This window comes from Pristiophorus japonicus, chromosome 12 (assembly GCF_044704955.1).
Source record: "Pristiophorus japonicus isolate sPriJap1 chromosome 12, sPriJap1.hap1, whole genome shotgun sequence".
NCBI classification, from domain to species: Eukaryota; Metazoa; Chordata; class Chondrichthyes; family Pristiophoridae; genus Pristiophorus; species Pristiophorus japonicus.
In genome coordinates, this window is record NC_091988.1 from 99,594,445 (window position 1) to 99,617,737 (window position 23,293).

General features: G+C 44.2%; 1 protein-coding gene across 9 annotated transcripts in view; it reads left to right on the forward strand.

Moving 5' to 3' along the window:
• Positions 1 to 23,293, forward strand: part of dock3 (dedicator of cytokinesis 3) — a 1,878,236-nt gene that overhangs the window by 1,075,992 nt on the left and 778,951 nt on the right. For all 9 annotated transcript variants that reach the window (XM_070895785.1, XM_070895788.1, XM_070895786.1 and 6 more), the window contains one exon: positions 353 to 507. In XM_070895785.1, coding sequence (XP_070751886.1) covers positions 353 to 507 — 155 coding nt within the window. The remainder of the gene's footprint in view (positions 1 to 352; positions 508 to 23,293) is intronic.

Sequence of the window (23,293 nt, forward strand, 5' to 3'; positions counted from 1 at the left end):
AAATAGCAGTCAGCACATTTTAAGAAGTAATGGTTTAGTTCATTATTCAAAGTGTTGGTAGATTGGCCATGGTGAAAAATAACTGAAATACTTGAAATCAAAAAAACAAAGTGTGGTTATTGGGGATTCCTTGAAACCCTGAAATGATACAGTACACAAGGAGGCCATTTGGCCCATTGTGCCCGAGCCGGCTCTTTGCAATCAGTCTCACACCCCCGCTCTTTCCACATGGCCCTGCAAATGTTTCCTTTTCAAGTATATATCCAAATTCCTTCTGTAAAATTAAGGAAGGTTTAATGTCTTTCCATTATATTTTTGAGAAACGTAACCTTTTGCCTTTGTTTTCTAACAGACAGACACCATGAGGCACCGACACGGTGACACGTGTCGCATCCCCGTTCCCCACCACCTCTTCCTGAACATGAAGAGCTTTACCTACCACACCATTGGAGAAGACACGGACATCTTCTTCTCTCTTTACGACATGCGAGAGGGCAAACAGATCAGGTAGGAGTCTGAGGGATGATGAATTCAGCTGACAGCTATGGGCAGTTCAACAAAACACTTCACTTTATCTCCGTGGGACTTGGCAGTTCTGGTTTATGCAAAAGACAATTTCTGAGCTCTGGCCAGCTGGCCATAGCTGGTAATTAAATCTGCGGCTGGTGTGCATGCGTGGTGGGGGGGGCGGGGGGGAGGCAGGAGCAATGCAGGAAGCTTTCTTGGAACATGTACGGACATCATTGTTTTCTAATTACGCCTATCACTCTGCATGCTGCAATTTGCCAGCGATACACAGCGCTATCCTGCTGTAGTGGCCACAAGTGCACGGCTAAATGAAAATAACAGAGCCTGTTGGAATTACTCATTGGTCAGCCTTCACTGTGAGAGTAGTATAGAAATAGCTAACACTTCAGGAATCGCAAGAATCAAGTGAATTAGGAACACTGAACTGATGGCAATTAATGCTGAACTGTCAGGGATTAACCTCACGCTTTTAAACATGTCCTATTCAGCTAGAATTCAAGCTGATTGATTAATTAGCTTCCATTTATTTAAAATTGCCGACCTGGAAGGTCACTATAAGGTCTGCTGGTCCTTTAGGGAGATTTACCATCAGGGTTCTTTTTACAAATCAACCAGTTTACAAAATAACCTACCATGAGTTTTGAGCACCCTGTGATTTTATTCTCCGGAGGCAATGCTGTAATGTAAATTAGACTTCTCAAAATGGTCTGTCCCTCTACCAATGGCAGCAACAGAGATGGCATGGTTTCCGCTATCCACTGCTTTTCTCACAGGCTCTCGCACACAGTCTGACTCCTCGTTCTTCTGTCAAATCACCACTTCTATAATCATGTTTGCTGCTGCCTCCTCCTTTCACAGCAAGAATGAAGCAATACTATTGAGAGCAAGGTGGAGTGTCTCCTGTGTTGTTAAACCAGACTATTTTCACCATAGGGAGTAGAAGGATTTGTGGAAAGGTTAATCTGCCTCCCTGTAGCTTTCCCTAACCTGTGCTGTGAGAGCAGCAGATCAAACACGAGAGAGATCCTGAGTCAGTACAGAGCATAGAAACGAAGAAATTAGGTGCAGGAGCAGGCCATTTGGCGGGTGGGCGGATCAGACATGAGAGAAAGTTGGAAGCAAGTTGATCAGCCTGGATGGGAATAAGGCCTGAGGGCAAAGCTCGTACAGATCACAAGAATTCTTGTGTGCACATGAAAACCTAGCAGACCGTTAACCCCACCCTCACTCACAGTGTTGGGTCTTTCCTAGCACACATGCACCGTCCAATTCAAGAGCAATGGGCTGCACAAGTCTAATTGTGGGTATTTTTCAGTGTTTATACACTGACAACATTAACTAGCATAAACAATTGTTTATCATTTACAACTCAGCCATAATTGCAGCAGGTTTAGTTGATGTATAGGTTTGGACAGAAAACAAGAAAAATACACCCGAAGATGTTTAAGATTACCAAAAGAACATGAGTGACTGTGCATAAAGGGAATTGAGCAGCAAGGCAATGGGGAGAATCGGAGAGTGAGAAAGGAGGCAAAGAATGCAGGACATGGGGAATGAGCAAAGCAAAGAAAAACCAGTAGAAGACGGGGAAACAAAACTGACCAAAAAGACCAGCCGAAACATGAGAAGAAATAACCGGTTAGAAATTCTGTATGCAGAGAGTAGAGCATCTTGGGCTGGATTTTTGGTTCTGCTTATTTCGGGGCAGTAATGGCGGTAGGGCGGTAAAGTTTGTGCCCAGGAACAGTTTGCGCCTAAGTCAGCAAAATTCATTAGCTGGGCCCCGAGTATGGGGCGGAGCGCTAAGGGAGGCGCCCCACACCTCTCTTAGGTCACTTGGCCGGCTGAGCAACTGAAAATCCCCAGCTAAACAGCCCGAGCTAATCAGAGCGCTCTAAGAGAGGCCTGGGGGGAAAAATAAACTGAAAAAAATACACCAAAAGACATTCCCAATAAATAACTCACGCCACCACAACATAAATCGCAAAAAAAATAAAATAAAAATCAATCACACTTACCTGAGGTCGACATTACTTTCCTCACTGCAGCCGCTACTCAGCTCAGACCACCCGCTTTCACAGGCGATCCCAGCAGGGCGCTCTTTTGGCGTGCTACTGATCAGGCGGCAGGCAAAAATCAAGCAGGTGTCGCAACCAGGGGCGTTGCACACCGGCTCGCCTCTTCCGGGCGGTAATGCTCCGCGCTCCATCGAAACCGGCACCAAAAGTCCAGTCGGGGTGCTAGAAGCTGACCACCCGCCCGAAAGTCCTTATTGCTGCCCCTCCGGGGCACTAACGGGCGGCGGAAGACCGAAAATCCAGCCCCTTGTCTTTTATTATCTTGATAGATTTGTCCTTGTATGCACACAGTAACGTGTCCAATTTCAGATTTATATACAGCAGTGGAAACAATACTGTATTCAGCATCACACACCATCACATTACTCATTGCAAAGCCCCTCTGAAACTTAACAATCTTAGTACAAAATAAAAACAAAGGTTTTTAAAAAAAACATGTATTCCCTGATGGCTTAGTTGGATAAGATACTGTGAGCTGAGCCATACAGAGTAGGAACGTTCCAGGTTTGGTGTCTCGTTTCTGCTGAGTTAGCTGATGTCCATCGGGCCAACACTAGGGGCACTACAGTTGGCCTCAACACCTCGGGTGGTGGTGGGAGAACAAATCAGCCAGAGTTCCCACTCTTGATTGCTGCCCTGCATTCCCTGATGGAAAGTGCACGTAGTGATTAGGTGAGGAATGCATCGAACCTTCAGTTCAATGCCACTACCAAGCCTTATTGCCTACAATCGCACGTGAAGAATGGCCACTGGGGCAAGGCACTCAAGGGTGGTGATGGAGTGATGCAGCAAAGAGCAGTGGGGGGTGGGGGGGACTTGGTCAGAAAAGGAGGTAAATTACCTCTCACAACTTGAATGCCTTGCCATGAAACTAGTCACTGAAAATGTCACTGCTAAAATGTCCCCAGTGCAGGCATCTCTGCAGTCCATGTGTAACACGGTGCTCTATTCTAACTTGCCTTAGACCACTTTTCTTGGGCAAGTGAGGCGTTTTGATAATTGAGCTGTACTGAATAAAAACAAAATTGAGAAAAATGAGCTGCCTCAAATTGAGACTGAATCTGCACATACTCTGGTGAACTGAGGGAATCTATATGACATTGATGAATCGGTTTGTGACCTGCTGATCAGTGTTTTGGTTCCCTCGGACTGAGGTCACAGTTTACTGTTTGCTTGCTGTGCAGCTGCTGCTGTTTATAATGCTACCTGCTGACACTTTAACTTGTCAGTTTTAACCTTGTTCTTCACTGTATGTTTGACTTACACCTCTGAGTTTGTGTGTTAGGTGTGTTAGGTGTGTGCGGTAGCAAAAGCTGCCTTATACAATACAGATTGATACCAGTAACCAATAGTTATTTCAGTTTGAGAAAGCTAATTTTTTTAGGCGTTGATGGCAGATCCCAGTGCAAGGAAGGGTGATAAATGGTGTGTAACAGGGACCCAGTGTATGCCTGAAGTGCTGTGCTAGAGCGTTAATAAGTGGCTATGTCATCTCTCCTAAAATAACTGAGCAGAAAGGAGAAAAAGATATAAAAGGAGCAGCTACTGGAACTGATTCCCATATAAAAAGAGGATTCTTACTAGTAACAGTGAGTAAGCGTGTATCTTATAAAAGAGCAAAATGTTTCTAGACCCATCACATCCGCCATCCCCGGGGGAATAAAAGGGGCAGAAGATTTTGCAGAAAGGGGATATCATATTTTGAAGGCAGTTTTACCTTGATAGTGTGCTGTTGGTAGCTGGCAAGCAGCACTCCTATCCCCGACACCCAACCATATCAAAGAATCTGTCATGTCAACCAATAGATTGTGTTTGAATTTTTATCATAAACGTCTCACTTCCTTCCAAGATTCTCAGGTTAGATGAAGTGAAAGATTCCCACCTTCTTTCACAGAAATAGTCAAGAGTGTCTTGTTACTGCAATAGCCTTTAAATAATTTCGTAGATAATTCCCAGGTTTGAAACTTTACTAACACTGCTGTTCAGTCTCCAACAGAAAGCAGGCTTGTCTGGGCTCCTCTGCAACCGTCATTGATGCTGATCCATGCTCTGCCTCATTCTGCACTATCCTCTCCAAGTCCCCAAAATTATTTTCCTCCGTACCCTTGAATATTTCCATCTGTTTCTCAATGTTTCAATGCTCATTACTTACAAGTTCCACCACATACAATAAAGTGCGATGGCAGATGGTCAAATTCTGCTGTGCAGATGCACTGAGGTTAAGGTTCTGTGTAACAGCTTGTTCTATTTCATTGTTTTTGAACAATTTCATTGCTGTTGGTGAACTCTACATTATTTAGAGGCCTGAAAACTTGCTTCTTTAAAAAGCTTAGAAATAAAAACAAGCATGGTAGCACATTCAGTCATTTGTTCTGCAATTGTTGCTCGTTGCAAATTTTGAGGCTTGAATTGCTCTTGATCATATGCATTCAACAACATATTACATTTATATAGCATCTTTAACGTAGTAAAACATCCCAAGGCGCTTCACAGGAGTGCTGTCAACAAAATTGGACACCAGGACACATAGGAAGATATTAGGGCAGGTGGCCAAAGGCTTGGACAAGGAGGTAGGTTTCAAGGAGCATCTTAAAAGTGGAGAATGAGGTAGAGAGGTTTTAGGAGGAAATTCCAGAGCTTAGGGCCTAGACAACTGAAGACATGCTCGCCAATGGTTTCTTCGATACCTGTAGCACAATACCCATTGATCCATCGGTGAATTCCAATAGAAAGTAGGCTTTATTTAGATCCCATCATACTTGCACTTGATTTAAGCAGAATTCCTTCAAGTGAGAGTTGGACCTGTTTCTGGCTGCGGCAGAGGGCACCTCATACGAGGTTGGTACCTTGTAACGTTGATCAGGGTCAGAGTGATCTCCTAAGTTTTGATCGCTTAAGGGGGTCGGAGAGAAATTTTCCAGATGTTTTTTCTTGTCCCTTCATTTTTCGTATGTTTGTAAAATAAGCGAGCTCCCTCAGTGGCTTGGCTGAGTGGGACACTTGAGTCCTGCAGACCAGGCAGGTCCCATGTTCAATTCCAAATCTACTTAAGTTAGCTGATATCAGTGTGGATGGTTCTACAATTGGCTTCAGTGTCCTGGGTTGTGGGGGGGTAAAGGAGCCAGGCTCCTGCTGAAAGTCCATCAGTGCAGACACTTGCTGAGGACAGTCGGGTGCAGCTGTGAGTTTCACTGTCTGCCGATACTCCCTGTCTGACATATGATAAATGGGCACTTGGGTAGTGTACTGGAGGATGACCAGCAGTGTGTGACACACATCCCAACCAGAACACCTTCAGAAGTAGGGGGAAGAAAATTGATAGAAAAAACAAAATCAGATGGTAATATTTTTAGCATGTAATTCGTTATAAAAGGAATTATTTTAACTCATTTATTTCAGTGGAGACTTGTAAAAATGAAAAATGCAATGAATTTATAACCAATAAAATGCAATTAGTTGGCCTTGTAATTCTGAAGATTCACTACCGTATAAAAAGCCTGTGAAGCAGTATGTGAAGAGGTGAACTTAAATGTGGGTCAGATTGCTAACCAATTTGGACCACAAAGAAAATGTTTTGTGCACACTATTCATTTTGCATGAATATTAGTTGAAATGGCAGTGACATAATGTGTAGCATAAACAGGCATTCCGACATAATCAACTCCCTGGCAGCTGGTACAGTCAAACAAAGATGGGATTGAGAGAATAAGCCAATGACGATTGTTATTCTAACTGTGTACACTGTTGAGGATCATTAGCGTTTTAGAATTGCTGGCAGAGGTTTGCAATGGAGGGAAAATAGCAGCTTCTCTGGCAGGGAGTACACAGATCAGCTGACTAGTATTGATGTAATCCTGATCTTCATCAGCCTTATCGGCAGCTATGGAGCCTGCAGAGAGTGCGTAAGAGAGAAATCTGAACTGTACTCTGTTATCTGCAGTGCAGTGTTGCTAAATATCCTGGTAGTCAATTGCAGTAATGGCAGTGTACCCCCTATGGGTATACACGATTCAGACATGCAGCATTCCAATATAAATACCTAAGCATTAAAAAAATTCAATAAAAGGAAGCTAACATGATTTAGATCACTGAACAATAAACGGAGCCTTAGGAAGTTAAATCTATTCATATTGGAAGAAGCCATCTGTAGGGGAGCTAGTCACATGAACCAAGTTCTGGAAAAAAAGCGAATGGAATTGTTATTGTGGATATCAAGAGTTGCTCTTTTGAGCCAATAAGTGCTATGAGCTGAGTTAGAGGAATAACTTAATTGCACTTAATTTGTTGACTGTTGAACAGGCTACCTACCACATTGTGCAGTGAATAATGACTGATCCTTATTTATAGTGACATGCTAGCAGCAATGGAGGAGAGGTTTTGTCCAGGTTTGTAAGGCTGAGGTTATTCACAGCTGTGTCCAGGAGGACACTTCTTTTCCTGGAGACTCCAGGACAATCCTGGTGGATTGGCAACTGTAATCCCAGGGCAACCGGTCCCTGTTGGGGGAGAGGGGCTTATACCCTCACCCCGGGGTAACTGTGAGCAACAAGACCCTGTATGAGGAGAGGGTTTGATAACTCCACCCCATCATAACAAGGCACTGTTTTGGGGACTAGTCTAACACTTCCCCCACCCCCCCCATTCCAGGGCAACCAGATCCTGTATGAGGAGAGGGTTCTACACCCTCACCTGGAGTAACGAGGGACAACCCGGCTCTGTATGGGGAATGATCCAAAGAATCTGACACCCCACCCAAGGTAACCAGAGCATTCCTCCTCCCCTCCACCCTCCCCTCCCCCTCCCCGCCCAATTGAAATACTATAAACTCTTCTGAGTTATTTATAAATATTTCACTAAAATGCCTTCTGACATTGAAGGAGGTCCCAGCTCTTAATCAAATTAAAAGGATAACTGCAAATGGTGGAGATCTAAAATGAAAGCAGGAAAACTTGGAAACACATTGGGGGGACAATTGCGGTCGGAGATTTCCTTCGGACGAATACCTCCAACCTGAAAAATTATTATGAAAATACCTGGTGGTCACCTTCAATTGCAGTCAGAGGCCTTCATTCAATGCGCAGCGTACGGGGAAATGACTTCCCCGTAAATAGGGAAATGCTGGAGTGTCATGGGTTTGGATCTCTGTTTGTGCGAGATCCCATTACTATCAATGAAAAACCCACCTAAAACAAGAAACACAGCATAATAAATAAAGAAAACACCTCACATATTTAAAATTAATTGAAATTAAATGTAATTATATGTTTTAGAAAAAATATATATTTTTTGATTTTTAAAAAAATGTGTTTTCATCGGATTAAAAATAAACTTACCTTAATGGACAGAGTTTTTAACATAAAAATGTATGATTACATTCTATTTTTATATGTTTTAAAACTCTTACGCTGGCAAAAGTAGGCTATATGCCTGCTTTTACCAGGCATAAAAGTTTGAAGGACATTTGCTGGGCCTGAGTTGGGCAAATAACCCAATCTTTGCCGTGCAGATATCCTTCTCCCGGGGATGCGAAGGAAATCTTGACCGATCGGAAAAGCTGGTTTTCAGCGCATGCGTATCCCGCCCCAAAACCAGCTTTTGCGAGGCCTCGCCGGGTCCGTGCGCACTTCATACGGACCCAGCAAGACCATCAGTATCGGATAGATTAACCTTTCAGCTGAGGCAGAAATGGAGGGCCCTCGCCTGTTTTTTCAGATGTTGACAAATCTGTTGTGTATATGAAAAATGTTCTGTCATTATTTCTTGACAATTCTTTGTGTACATGCTGTTTGTTCTCTACAAGTCTGAGCCTTCCTCTCTGTGGCTCTGTTCAACAACTGTCTTATTGATGCAGCATTATAAGATGTAGGTTTGACTTATATTAAATGTAGTAAAAATCCAGTGTGGTCTCTGCTAAAGGACGTCCAACTGGACATTCACTACTGCCATGAAAGTTCCTTATACTAAAATGTTTTTTTATCAATCACATCCACTACTGTTAACAATACCCATATAGTTGTTTTTAAATTAAAGCATGTTCTCAATAGGTTTATCTCTATTGGAACCATTATATAGTCTGTGAAAAAATGTACTTGTCGTACTTTGCTTGTGCTAGTCTCATTCAAATTACACCCCCCCACCGGTGACAGTCCTACTTGCACAGCCTCTGACATGTAGAAATTTCCCATGTTTAAATCTACTGTATGAATTGTAAGGCTTAAAAACACACCCGGAAATGGCAGACTTGCAAGTGATGCCAATGCTGCTGATCTGTTCTTCACCTCAGAACCAATAACAGTGGCTGCTGAATGACTTTTACAGTTCTAGTGGACGTAGCATTAAAATTTCACCCGCCATTATGCTTTACTGAAACCTAGGCTGACCTACATTCGCTGCCACAAGGAACAGTTGAGACGAATAGCATTGATGCATTTAAGGAGAAGCGAGATAAACATGTGAGGGAGAAAGGAATAGAAAGTTATGCTGATAGAGTTAGATGAAGAGGGATGAGAGGAGGCTCATTGTGGAGTGTAAACACCGGCATGGACCAGTTGAGCCGATTGGTCTGTTTCTGTACTGTATGCTATGTAATTCTATGTAATATGTAACGTTGCCAGTAACTGTACCTTAATTGCCTCTTGGTTACATTTGAATTTCATTTTGTAGTTGTACAAAGGGCAAGAACATAAGGGGTTATTAAACCTGCCCTGTAATTTTGTATCTGGCCTACCTTTCTAACAAGAAAATTGTACACATTAGCAGTGGAAACACATTTTGCAACAAGGCAAGTAGCTTTCCCTGTTCTTCTCACTCAGTTTATCACACCATTTCACAGTTGCAGTGTGACATAAAGGAAATAGGCAGAGCTAGTATTAATGTGGCACTTGGTTTCATTATATTAAAGCACATTTGAAAAACAGTTTTTAAAAAAAATACATAAAATACCTGTGTCAAGTTTTAGAATTTTAGACTATGCTGTCACAGGGGCTCTTGGTGTAATATAAGTTAAAAATGAGTTAAACTTCACTTTCACTAGTTTAACTTCACAGGATAGCCGGGTGGGTAGAAATCAATTAAGACTCAGGCGAGGCATCTGAAGCAGTGTGTTGTAGACAGTTTAACATTCTAGTGAGCGTTGGCACCCATTGCTGCTGTAACAACTTTATTCATCTGACTGGCAGGGGTTATTGCCAAGTTAGGCTGGTGGATTCCACTCTTGGGAGTTGGGTAATAGTTAGTTTGACCTGAAGCTGGAGTCATTCTGAGATCAGCAAAGACAGGGGACTGCAGGGAGAAGACATCTATCCTGTGCTAGAGGCTCGAGCAAATGATTTGTGAAGGTCAGGATGCAGTAGTTATTTTGTTTAAATGTAATGACCCACTGATATGGGGAAGCTGTTTGTACTGATTACAATGAGTGAAACTGGTCATAACTATTGTTCTGGATGTTCATCTGCAGTGGAAGAAAGCAGCTAAATGATTTATATCAAGCTTTGTCTCACCAAATGCTTGATCAATACAGAAAGACTAAAGAAATACACTTACGGAAAGTATGGGATATCCGGTTCAGGTCAGAAGGAGGTTCTGTTTTTATACCACAGGTCATGCTATTGTACAAATAGATATAGGACAACTCCCTTAAAAGTAAGATGCCCAGTCCGATTATGGGAGTGACTGAGGACATTGAGCCTGAGTAGATATCTACGGCTGACGCAAATTTGGAACATTCTGAGTCAAACATCTATTTTTGCCTCGGGAATATTTGCTTTACAAGATATATATGTAGTCCTGATAAATAAAAACAGCAAGTAAGTCTGATGATGGATGGTCCAGGACATGGTCTGAAACATGGAGCAAGAGGAATGGCAAGGAATCGAGCACCATACCAGGGAGTGGCACAGTTGGGCAAAGTTGGAGCTGGAGTAGGAGCAAGGTCACCTTCCTATTCTCTCATAGCTGGGATTAGCAAAGCCCAAGGCTTGAGGTGAGTGGTGGCATTCATAAGAACATAAGAAATAGGAACAGGAGTAGGCCATACGGCCCCTCGAGCCTGCTCCGCCATTCAATAAGATCATGGCTGATCTGATCATGGACTCAGCTCCACTTCCTCACCCGCTCCCCATAACCCCTTATCCTAGGACTGAGACTGGGAATGGAGGCATTCCTGGAGCTGAAAATATGACAGAGTGGCAGGGCTATTTCTGTACAACATGTTTGCAGTATGATTTATTTTATCCTGCTGGTATAGTTAGTTATGTTGTTTACCCTGTCAAAATTACCTTCGATAGAGTTCAAAAGTTCATGCTTTACTCTGTTATATTACAACATATAGTTCCAAGAGTGGAATCTACCAGCCTAGCAACCCAGAGACCGTAATCCTACCGTGGCAAGGTGTGAAATTGAATTCGATAAATCTGCTCATTTATGTGTCGGCACCAGAAAATTACCATGAAAACTGCTGGATTGTCATAAGGACTCAACTCTTCTCTAATGCCCTTCAGGAAAGGGAACCTACCACCCATATCCAGTGACCTCCCTATGACTCCAATTCTAGACCAACGTGGTTGACTTTTAATACCTTCAGGGCATCAGATGTGCATTAAATACTGCCTTGTGAAGTGCCTTGGAAAGATTTTATGTAATATGAGATAACAGGAAGGTGACCCTGCTCCAACTTCAGCTCCAACTTTGCCCAACTGTGCCACTCCCTGGTTTGGTGCTCGATTCCTTGCCATTCCTCTTGCTCCATGTTTCAGATCATATCCTGGACCACCCATTATCAGTCCCATGCAGACTTACTAGTTGTTTTTATATATCAGGATTATATTCATATAAGTTGTTTTCATTGCCTTGTCAGTGTCGCCCATATCCCAAGAAGAAATGTTTAAAAATCCACAATTAGCTTCAAGCATTCCCTAGGTTTTAATACAGACAGTCCTTTTTCATCACTGGATATGGGGAAATTGCGAACAAACAGCAAGTGCTGGCATGCTCAATCAATTGCCAGCAAGACTGTCAATCATTAAAATAAATTGTGGTAACTCCTCCCACATCCCACCCAAGTTCAGGAAAGTGACGATGCATATTAGATTCAACAGCGAGGCGATTTTAAGTGTGTTGTGGAACTGTTGTGCACAGAGTCAACTGCTGCATTCTCGATGTTTTAATCTGCAAGTAGATCGAGCCTCTACCTTCAGCATCACTAAAAACGAAGAGCTGTGGGAAGCCCATACCGAGCACAATACTTTTAAATAGATTGCTAATTTTAGGAAGAATGTATCTTCAGCATTCTGTTTCGTGTAAGGGTATTTAGTTCCCATATTCATCAGCTTAACATTCAGGAAAGGGGAGCTGCCTTGGCAAATGGAGCAATTAAAGCAAGCCAGCACCCTTGCACAGAACTTGTTTATCAGGATCAAAATTCAGGAGGCAACTGTTTTTGTTTCCTCGATTTCTTTTTGGTTGAGTTACCAGCTGAATAATAGATGACTCAGTTAGACACCTTTAATAATGTGACAGGTGGTAAATGTGCATCAGTTTTAAAGGTACTGACTGCTCTCTTGGAATGCATCACAGCACAGTAACAATGGCCCTGTTCTAAACATTCTCTCCAATTGTATTTGTTTTGCTTGTACACTAAGGATGTTTGAAAGGATGTTTTTAACTGACTGCAGTTCCTCTCTCCCCAGGGGCAGCGACATCTTTATTTGGAAATTAAATCCTTTTTATAGTCCCCCTGCACCATGCAGTCTCTGTGCAGCTTCTAGCCTTCTACAAATACTGCTGCCAACCTGTTCTTTGAGGGGATGCATAACAGCCCAGAAATGAACACTGCACTGATTTTTTTTCCTGCTCACTGCAGGGAAGCTGCCATGTCTATTAGTAGCATGGATGAGATTGCAAATGAGCGGCAGGGGGCAAATGTCCCGACACACTGTGGAACCTGTTGTCACTACACACAGTGAAACCTGTTGTCACTACACACTGTGGAACCTGTAGTCACTATACATTGTGGCGCTTGTTGTCACTACACATTTTGGAACCTGTTGTCATGACACACAGTGGAACCTGTTGTCACTACACACAGTGGAACCTGTTGTCACTACACACTGTGGAACCTGTTGTCACTACACATTTTGGAACCTGTTGTCACTACACACAGTGGAACCTGTTGTCACTACACATAGTGGAACTGTTGTCACTACACACTGTGGAACCTGGTGTTACTACACACAGTGGAACCTGTTGTCACTACACACAGTGGAACCTGTTGTCACTACACATGGTGGAACCTGTTGTCACTACACACAGTGGAACCTGTTGTCACTACACACAGTGGAACCTGTTGTCACTACACACGGTGGAACCTGTTGTCACTACACACGGTGGAACCTGTTGTCACTACACACAGTGGAACCTGTTGTCACTACACACGGTGGAACCTGTTGTCACTACACACAGTGGAACCTGTTGTCACTACACACGGTGGAACCTGTTGTCACTACACACAGTGGAACCTGTTGTCACTACACACAGTGGAACCTGGAACCTGTTGTCACTACACACGGTGGAACCTGTTGTCACTACACACGGTGGAACCTGTTGTCACTACACATGGTGGAACCTGTTGTCACTACACACGGTGGAACCTGTTGTTACTACACACGGTGGAACCTGTTGTCACTACACATGGTGGAACCTGTTGTCACTACACATGGTGGAACCTGTTGTCACTACACACGGTGGAACCTGTTGTCACTACACACGGTGGAACCTGTTGTCACTACACACAGTGGAACCTGTTGTCACTACACATGGTGGAACCTGTTGTCACTACACACGGTGGAACCTGTTGTCACTACACACAGTGGAACCTGTTGTCACTACACACAGTGGAACCTGTTGTCACTACACACTGTGGCGCTTGTAGTCAAGTTTTTGTTTTCACTGATGGTTTTCTATAATTTTAGATGAGGGCAAAATTAGATCGAATTTAGGCTTTGCAACAACACCCAGTTACTTTCAAAAGCGAAACCTCCATAAAGCTGTCTAAGTCCAACATATTAACATTTTGTGCTTGTAACAAGGTGTGTATATTTTAACAAGAACACATAGAAGCAGCCCCAATGACTTTATACGGTAAAGAGGCCACCCATTGTTACATAGAGCCATTCAGACTAGAAGCGCCCATGTTTGAACCCTGGTCTGTTGTGATCACTACTATTGGATTAGGGAGGGGGAATAAAATCAGAAAATTCCACGTCCTGATGGCTATCCAGCGATCCATGCTGGAAAGTGCCTGTGTGGCCATCAGTGAGACGATGTAAGGGAGAAAATAAACATTGAAGGAAATTATCAATTAAATGTTGCTGACATTTTGTTTAATGGTTTAATTATTCCTGATCTTCTGCTCAGGTACTCATTATTAAACATTGCTCTTCTGTTGATTTAAATCGGGTCATATAATTTACCAGTGCTTGAGGGAAACAGTTCAGAATCAAAAACTAATTAATGCATGCTTTCAATCAGAATAATATATTTATACTGCTCTGTTGGAAAAGGAAATGTGACCTAAATTAACTATTTCCATAGTCATGCCATGTATAGCTGTCAGCTTCAGTTCAGCAGTGCAATTACGATGTTTCAATTAAAACACCACCCTATAGAATTAAAAGAATATTAAACATTCAGCAGTTCAGTAGACTAATAGCTTCATCAAATGGTAGGCAGAAATCACTAATTCATGAGTGCTGCATGTGAGCTCCAGCAGGGAACTTTAGACTGTGATGTATTTGCATTATTGAACTCCCCTGTGCGAAAAATTATTTTGTGAACAAAATTGTTGCCAGGCTCCAAGTATTCCCTGGCATCAATGCAAAGTTTGTTCAAAGTCACCAGATCCTGTCAACAGTCTATATTTCAGAGCTCAGTACATTTCCCAAGGACATGGAGAAAAATTAAAAATTGAAAACTATTGGTTTAAATTGGAGAGTTTGGGAATTCTGCCAATAAAACCAAAGCACAAACACTTGCATTATCTCTCAGCTTCTGTACTGTCCTCTTACAAGGTTTTTAAACAGGAAAGATAAAATGAACTGCAGGTCTGTAATCTCCTCTGGCCCTAAAACCCTTCAATAAATCTGCATTCCTCCAATTCTGGTCTCTTGTGCATCCCTGATTTCCTTCGCCTACCATTGACAGCCGGGTCTTCAACTGTCTAAGCCCTGAACTATAGAGTTCCCTCTCCAAACCTCTCCATCTCTATCTCCTTTTAAGATGCTCCTTAAAACCTACCTCTTTGACTAAGCTTTTGATCACCTTTCATAATATTTCTTTATGCGACTTGATGTCAAATTTTGTTTGATACCGCTCCTGTAAAGCACCATGGGATATTTTACTACATTCAAGGTGCTACATAATTGCAAATTGTTGTTATTGTACTTAATATACAACGAATAATATTTTCCATGTCATTTACTTTTATAGTAAGATGTCACAGCATGATCTCACATCACCTGATTGAGACAAGATGTGCAGTTCCTCTCAATATTGTTGCGATGGTTTTGCATTGATACTATGTGGTTAGTGTAATATATTTGTTTCACGGATTGTCTGCTTAAGAATTCATAGCAACATTGCTATTGAGAACTAGTTGGTTTATTAGCAAAGGTTTAACAATCACACTACACATCACCAGTTCATCTGCCAGGCTCACAGCCACCCGCCTCATTGTGGATCCTCTGAACCCAATTGGCTGGGGCTTTATTGAGTCTTATGAACTTAGAAACATAGAAATTTACAGCGCAGAAGGAGGCCATTTCGGCCCACCGTGTCTGCGCCGGCCGTCAAAGAGCCGCACGGCCCTTGGTCAGCAGCCCTAAAGGCCATTCACAATGCAACAATTCTATAAACCTGTGAGCATACATTACAGTTAGCAATATACATCCAGTACTCTTGCTCACTGCAGCACCCTCCAAAATAAATTATACAGACTCTTTCTCCAGCCGTACCCTTTTTGTGACACCTGAGAGCAATGATTGCAAACAAGACAAAATATGGAGCTCTATTCTACTGGCCCTCAATAGGGATGACTAAAAGACTGCAAAGTAATTTGGGACAGAACAGTGCTCAGAACCTCCGAGCCTCTACTTCGGCATTGCTTTCTGATTGACCTGCCGTCGACATTAAAGTCGCATTGCCATGTGCGACTGAAAGTATACTGCTGTACACTTTCTGGACATGTCCCCTTGTATTCAACCATCGTGCCCAGCAAACTGGGACGCCGCAGAATACAGCATAGGGCTCACAATTACTGCAGGCCCATGTCAGTGCCTGCTGGCTCTCCTCATTGGAGAATGTCAGACAGAACTTGTCTATGGTACATGAGCACAGTCATATCAACAACTCCAAATGTGTCAATGTATTCTCCAGAAGTACCACACGACAAAACTGTACAGTGATTTGACAAAATAAAAATATATCAGACATGTCAACTCTCATGGATTATCCATGAGTCTCACAGATCTGATGTCCATCTCAGGGCCTCACTTATATGTATCCTAAACTGATGAAAAATGCCATCACTCCTCAGCAAATAAAGCAGTACACTCAAAGTCTTCAACGCACTCATCGCCAGACAGTGTGAGGAGCAATCAGTAAACTGACAGCAAGTGCCTGCTAAACCCCATCCCCAGCTGTAGTCAGTGCTCTAAGTACAGCTTCCCCAGGCAGCAGATTGGGGGCTCTGCCCTCTCACGGGAGGGGAGGGGGGGGTTGGTCTCATATTGGCGGCTCTGCCTTCTCACAGGAGGTAGGGCAGGGTTGGGTCTCATACTGGGGGCTTTGCCCTCTCACTTGTGGAGGTGACGTGGGTCTTGTCCCTCTCATTTTCTGTCCCAGCCACAGTGCCCTCATAGTGAGTTATTACTGCTAAATTAAGCAGTCTCTGCCTTCACATTCAGCACCTTTGACCCCCAATGGGTGGTCCCGGCTCCCCACCACAGAAAGGCTCTCTGCCTCACACTGGGGATCCCTGCCCCTGCAGTGGGTGTGTCTGCTCTTGCACTGAGGTGGGGGGGGGGGTCTCTGCCCTTGCACTGGGGGATCTTTGCCTCTTTGCCGTCATGCTGGCAGTGTCTGCCCATATAGGGAGAGATCACTGCTATCATAGTAGAGGGGTCTATGCCCCGACACTGAGGGTCTCTCCCCTTGTACAAGTTGAGGTAAGAACATAATAATTAGGAGCAGGATTAGGCCATTCAGCCCCTCGAGCCTGCTCTGCCATTCAGTAAGATCATGGCTGATCTTATACCTCAGCACTTTCCTGCATTATCCCCGTATCCCTTGATTCCCTTAATATTCAAAAATCTATCAATCTCTGTCTTGAATATAATCAAAGACTGAGACTCCACATCTGCAAGGTAAATCTGCATCACACTGGGAGGGTGAATCACTGCCCTTATAGTGGAAGGTGATGGATTCTGTCCTTTTATTGTAAAGGGTGAAATTTATGTCTTTTCACAAGGGGCGGAGGGCATTGCCTTCAGAGTAAGTGGGCCTGTGCTGTCACTCTTGTGGGTCTCTGCTCCCACACAAGCGGTGGAGGGAACTTCTATACACACTTGAGAGTCTCACTTTTCAGACATGATCATCACAGTTTCATACTTCCGTATGTCTGCCCTCCCACGGAAGGTATATGCACTCTTCCTTCGGGTCTCGCACTCCAATAGAGATGAGGGGGTCGTTGCTCTCAAATCAGAGCGAGGGGTGACACTGCCATGACTGAGAAAATAGATTAAAGTGTGGGATGGTTGATGAGCAGTGGCAAACATTTAAGGAGATATTTCATAACTCTTAACAAAAATATATTCCAATGAGAAGGAAAGAGAAGGGATAACCATCTGTGGCTACTTAAGAAATAAAGGATGGTATCAAATTGAAAACAAGGGCATACCAAGTGGCCAAATAAAGGAGAAGGCAATAGAGCAGGGTAGCACTGGGGGAAATGAAAACCAAAGCATGCCAGGAAGGGACAAAATGTATAAACATAAAAGTGCATCAGAAAGTGGGGCCAAAGCAGGAAAAAATGGTAAAAAAACAAGTTTAAAAGCTCTTTATCTGAATGCATGCAGCATTCGTAACAAATAGATGAGTTGACGGCACAAATAGATACAAATGGCCATTTAGAGACATGGTTGCAAGGTGACCAAGGCTGGGAACTAAATATTCTTGGGTATTTGACAATTTTGAAGGACAGACAGAAAGGAAAAGGAGGTGGGGTAGCTCTGCTAATGAAGGATGAGACCAGTGCGTGAGTGAGAAACGATATTGGCTCAGAAGATCAAGATGTTGAATCAGTTTGGGTGGAGATAAGGAATAATAAGGGGAAAAAGTTGCTGATGGGCGTAGTCTATAGGCCCCCTAACAGTAGTTACATAGTTGGACGGAGTATAAATCAAGAAATAATGGAGGCTTGTAATAAAGGAACGGCAATAATCATGGGCGATTTTAACCTTCATATTGATTGGACAAAGCAAATTGGTCAGGGTAGCCTTGAGGAAGAGTTCATAGAGTGTATCCAAGATTGCTTCCTTGACAGTATGTTGCAGAACCAACTAGGGAGCAGGCGAGCTTAGATCTGGTACTCTGTAATGAGACAGGATCTCCTAGTTAACGATCCTCTAGGAATGAGGGACCCAAGCATGGTTGAATTTCAAATTCAGTTGGAGGGTGAGAAAGTTGGATCTCAAACCAGTGTCCTAAGCTTAAATAAAGGAGACTACAAAGGTATGAGGGCAGAGTTGGCTAAAGTGGACTGGGAAAATGGATTAAAGATCGGGACGGTTGATGAGCAGTGGCAAACATTTAGGGAGATATTTCATAACTCTCAACAAAAATATATTACAATGAGAAGGAAAGACTGTAAGAGAAGGGATCACCATCCGTGGCTAACTAAGGAAATAAAGGATGATATCAAATTGAAAACAAGGGTATGCCACGTGGCCAAGACGAGTGCGGAGGATTGGCAAACTTTTAAAAGCCTGCAAAGAACGACTAAAAAAAATAATAAAAAGCGGGAAGATAGATTATGAAAGTAAACTGGCACGAAATATAAAAACAGATAGTAAGAGTTCCAACAGTTACATAAAAATAAAAAGAGTGGCTAAAATGAACATTGGTCCCTTGGAGAATGAGACTGGGGAATTAATAATGGGGAACAAGGAAATGGCAGAGACCTTGAACAAATATTTTGTATTGGTCTTCACGGTAGAAGACACTAAAAACATCCCAAGTAAATAATCAAGGGGCTATAGGGAGGGAGGAACTTAATACAATCACGATCACTAAAGAAATAGTATTTGGTAAAATAATGCGGCTAAAGATGGACAAGTCCCCTAGACCGGATGGCTTAAAAGAAGTGGCTGCAGAGATAGTGTAATCTACCAAAATTCTCTGGATTCTGGTGAGGTCCCTGTGGATTGGAAAACTGCAAAAGTAGTGCCTCTATTTAAAAAGGAGGCAGATAGAAAGCAGGAAACTATAGACCAGTTAGCCTAACAACTGATGTAGGCAAAATGCTGGAGTCCATTATTAAGAAAGCAGTAGCAGGACATTTGGAAAAGCAAAATTAAGTCAAGCAGAGTCAGCATGGCTTTATAAAAGGGAAATCATGTTTGACAAATTTGCTGGAGTTCTTTGAGGATGTAGCGAGCAGAGTAGGTAAGGGGAACCAGAGGATGTGGTATATTTGGATTTCCAGAAGGCATTCGATAAGGTTCCACATAAAAGGTTAGTTCACGTAGATCAGGGTGAACTAACGAGACTTGTCTTAAGTGCTCTTTTCGTGAGCAGTTCAACAGGTGGGATCCCAGTGAGTGAGTGGGATCTCGTGCCGTAGCTAAGCAAGACTCGGGATAGGTGAGTCTACAGTGAGCCTTCAGTTACCCTCTTCAAGCCTTGCTTGATGGTTTGCACTGCTCTGACCATTGGATGCTGGTTTAAACGGGTCAGATGTGACATGTTTGATCCTGTTACGGGTCATGAATTCTTTGAACTCAGTACTGGTAAAACATGGCCCGTTGTCGCTCACCAGGACATCGGGTAGGCCGTGTGTAGCAAACATGGCCCGCAGGCTTTCAGTAGTGGCAGCGGACGTGCTAGTCGACATTATCTCACATTCAATCCACTTGGAGTACGCGTCTACAACCACAAGGAACATTTTACCCAAGAACGGGCCTGCACAGTCGACGTGTACACGAGACCACAGTTTGGAGGACCAAGACCATAAACTTAACGGCGCCTCCCTGGGTACATTGCTTAACTGCGAGCATGTATTACATCTGTGAACACAGGACTCTAAGTCCGCATCGATACCGGGCCACCACACGTGGGTTCTGGCTATCGCTTTCATCTTTACAACGCCTGGGTGGGTACTGTGGAGATCATTGATGAAGGTGTGTCTGCCCTTCTTGGGGACCACTACTCGATTGCTCCGCAGAAGGCAGCCTGCCTGTATAGACATTTCATCTTTGCGCCGCTGGAACGGCTTTTATCGCTTCCTGCATTTCCACTGGGATACTGGACCAGCTCCCGTGAAGCACACAGCTTTTGACTAGAGATAATAAGGGGTCCTGGCTTGTCCAGGTTTTGATCTGCCGGGCAGTGACGGGTAATTGCTCACTCTCAAATGCTTCCATAACCATGGCTAGATCTGCGGGCTGCGCCATTTCCACCTCTGTGGTGGGCACTGGCAGCCTACTGAAAGCAACGGCGGTTTTCTGTGCCTGGCTTGTGGCGGATGGCATAGTTGTATGCGGACAACATGAGCGCCCAGCTATGGAGGCGGGCCGATGCGTTGGTATTTATCCCTTTACTCTCGGAAAACAGGGATTTAAATGGCTTATGGTCAGTTTCCAATTCGAATTTTAGCCCAAACAGATATTGATGCATTTTCTTTACCCCATAGAAACCGCTAACGGGCTTCTTTCTCAATCATGTGTAGGCTCTCTCAGCCTTAGACAGACTCGGCATAAGCAACCGGTTGCAGTTTCCCGAAATCATTAGATTGTTGCAATACACACCGATGCCATATGACGACGCATCACATGCTAGAACCAAACGCTTACATGGATCGTACAACACAAGCAGTTTGTTTGAACATAACAATTTTCTCACTTTTACAAAGGCATTTTTTTGGCTTTTGCCCCGAACCCATTTGTCCCCTTTTCGTAGTAAGACATGCAGTGGTTCTAACAGTGTGCTGAGACCCAGTAAGAAGTTACCAAGGTAGTTCAGGAGTCCCAGAAACGACCGCAGCTGCGTCACGTTCTGTGGCCTCAGTGCGTTCTCGATTGCCTCCGTCTTCGCGTTGGTGGGCCTGATGCCGTCCGCCGCAATCCTCCTTCCCAGGAACTCCACTTCAGGCACCAGGAAAACGCACTTCGAGCGTTTTAACCTGAGCTCCACGTGGTTGAGTCGACTAAGAACCTCCTCCAGGTGCTGCAGATGCTCGACTGTGTTCCGACCTGTGACCAACTTTCCATGTTTCTCTGGAATATCGCCGCCGCTGATCAGATTCCAAACGGGCATCTGTTATAAACAAAAAGACCTTTGTGCGTGTGGATGCAAGTGAAGGCCTTTGATGATTCCTTCAGTTCCTGCGCCATGTAGGCTGAAGTCAGATCCAGCTTCGTGAATGTCTTTCCTCCGCCAGCGTTGCAAAGAGGTCGTCGCCCTTTGGTAGTGGGTATTGGTCCTGCAGGGAGAAACGATTGATAGTTACTTTGTAATCGCCACAGATTCTGACAGTGCCGTCTCCCTTGAGGACTGGGACGAGAGGACTGGCCCACTCGTTGAACTCGATCGGGGAAATGATGCCCTCACTTTGCAGCCGGTCTAGCTCGATCGCTACCCTTTCTCTCATCATGTACGGTACTGCTCTTGCCTTGATGGATGGGTCACGCCCCCAAATTAGGTGGATCTGCACTTTTGCTTCTTGGAATTTCACGATGCCTCATTAAGGAAGAAGTAGCGGGGCATCTAGATAGGAATAGTGCAATCAAGCAGATGCAGCATGGATTCATGAAGGGGAAATCATGTTTAACTAATTTACTGGAATTCTTTGAGGATATAACGAGCATGGTGGATAGGGGTGTACCGATGGATGTAGTGTATTTAGATTTCCAAAAGGCATTCGATAAGGTGCCACACAAAAGGTTACTGCAGAAGATAGAGGTACGCGGAGTCAGTGGAAATGTATTAGCATGGATAGAGAATTGGCTGGCGAACAGAAAGCAGCGAGTCGAGATAAATGGGTCCTTTTCGGGTTGGAAATCGGTGGTTAGTGGTGTGCCACAGGGATCGGTGCTGGGACCACAACTGTTTACAATATACATAGATGACCAGGAAGAGGGGACAGAGTGTAGTGTAACAAAATTTGCAGATGACACTAAGATTAGTGGTAAAGCGGGTTGTGTAGAGGACACAGAGAGGCTGCAAAGAGATTTCGATAGGTTAAGCGAATGGGGTAAGGTTTGGCAGATGGAATACAATGTCAGAAAGTGTGAGGTTATCCACCTTGGGAAAAAAAACAGTAAAAGGGAATATTATTTGAATGGGGAGAAATTACAACATGCTGAGGTGCAGAGGGACCTGGGGGTCCTTGTGCATGAAACTCTTTTTGGAGTTTATCTGAAAAACATAGAACATTAAACCGTGCCACCCGACCTGGATGACACACCAGACATTTACAAGGCCCTTTTTTTCTTTTTTGTGGTTTTTTTTTTGTTTTTCTTTTTTTTTTGTGTTTTTTTTTGGGCATTAAAATCACATTTTTCCCAGTGCCCCCTATAAAAGGGGAGGGGGACACTAAAAGCACCGGCAATTAAAACAAATTAAACTTTAAAACATAAAATCAAATTAAAATTTGGTTGCCGGGCGTGACGATGCACTCCAGTCCCTCCGGTGCCCACCTCTCGCGGAAGGCCGCGAGCGTACCGGTGGACACCGCGTGCTCCATCTCCAAGGACACCCTGGCGTGGATGTACGCGCGGAAGAGAGGCAGGCAGTCAGGTTGAACGACCCCCTCGACCGCCCGCTGCCTGGACTGGCTGATGGCCGGGAGGTGCCCAGGAGCAGTCCTACGAGGAGGCCCTCGGACCTACCTGCTCCCCTCCGCACAGGGTGCCCAAAGATCAGGAGAGTGGGACTGAAGTGCAGCCAGAATTTCAGGAGCAGCCCCTTTAAATAATAAAACAGGGGCTGCAACCTCGTGCATTCCATAAAAACATGAAACACGGACTCTTCCAGACCGCAGAAATTGCAGGCGGCCTGGGAGTCCGTGAACCGGCTTAAAAATTTGTTGCACGGCACTGCTCCGTGCACCACCCTCCAGGCCAAGTCCCTGATGAATCGTGGCAGGACTCCCGCATAGAGTGCCCTCCATCGGGGACCCCCGCCTCCTCCGGACGGCAAGATGGTACGCCATGGCGTGTCCGGACGGCCGGCGAGGATGGCAAAGTTGAGAGTGTGCAGGAGCAGCTCATACAGGAAACCCCTCCGCGCGGAACTGAAAGGCACGGAGGGGATTTCCTCGAGGCGGCTCAAGTTGTGAGGCGCCGGCTCCCGAGGGAGGTTCCGGGGTTTGGCGCCGATGAGGAATTCCGTCCGGACGGGGGTCAGTTTGGACGGGA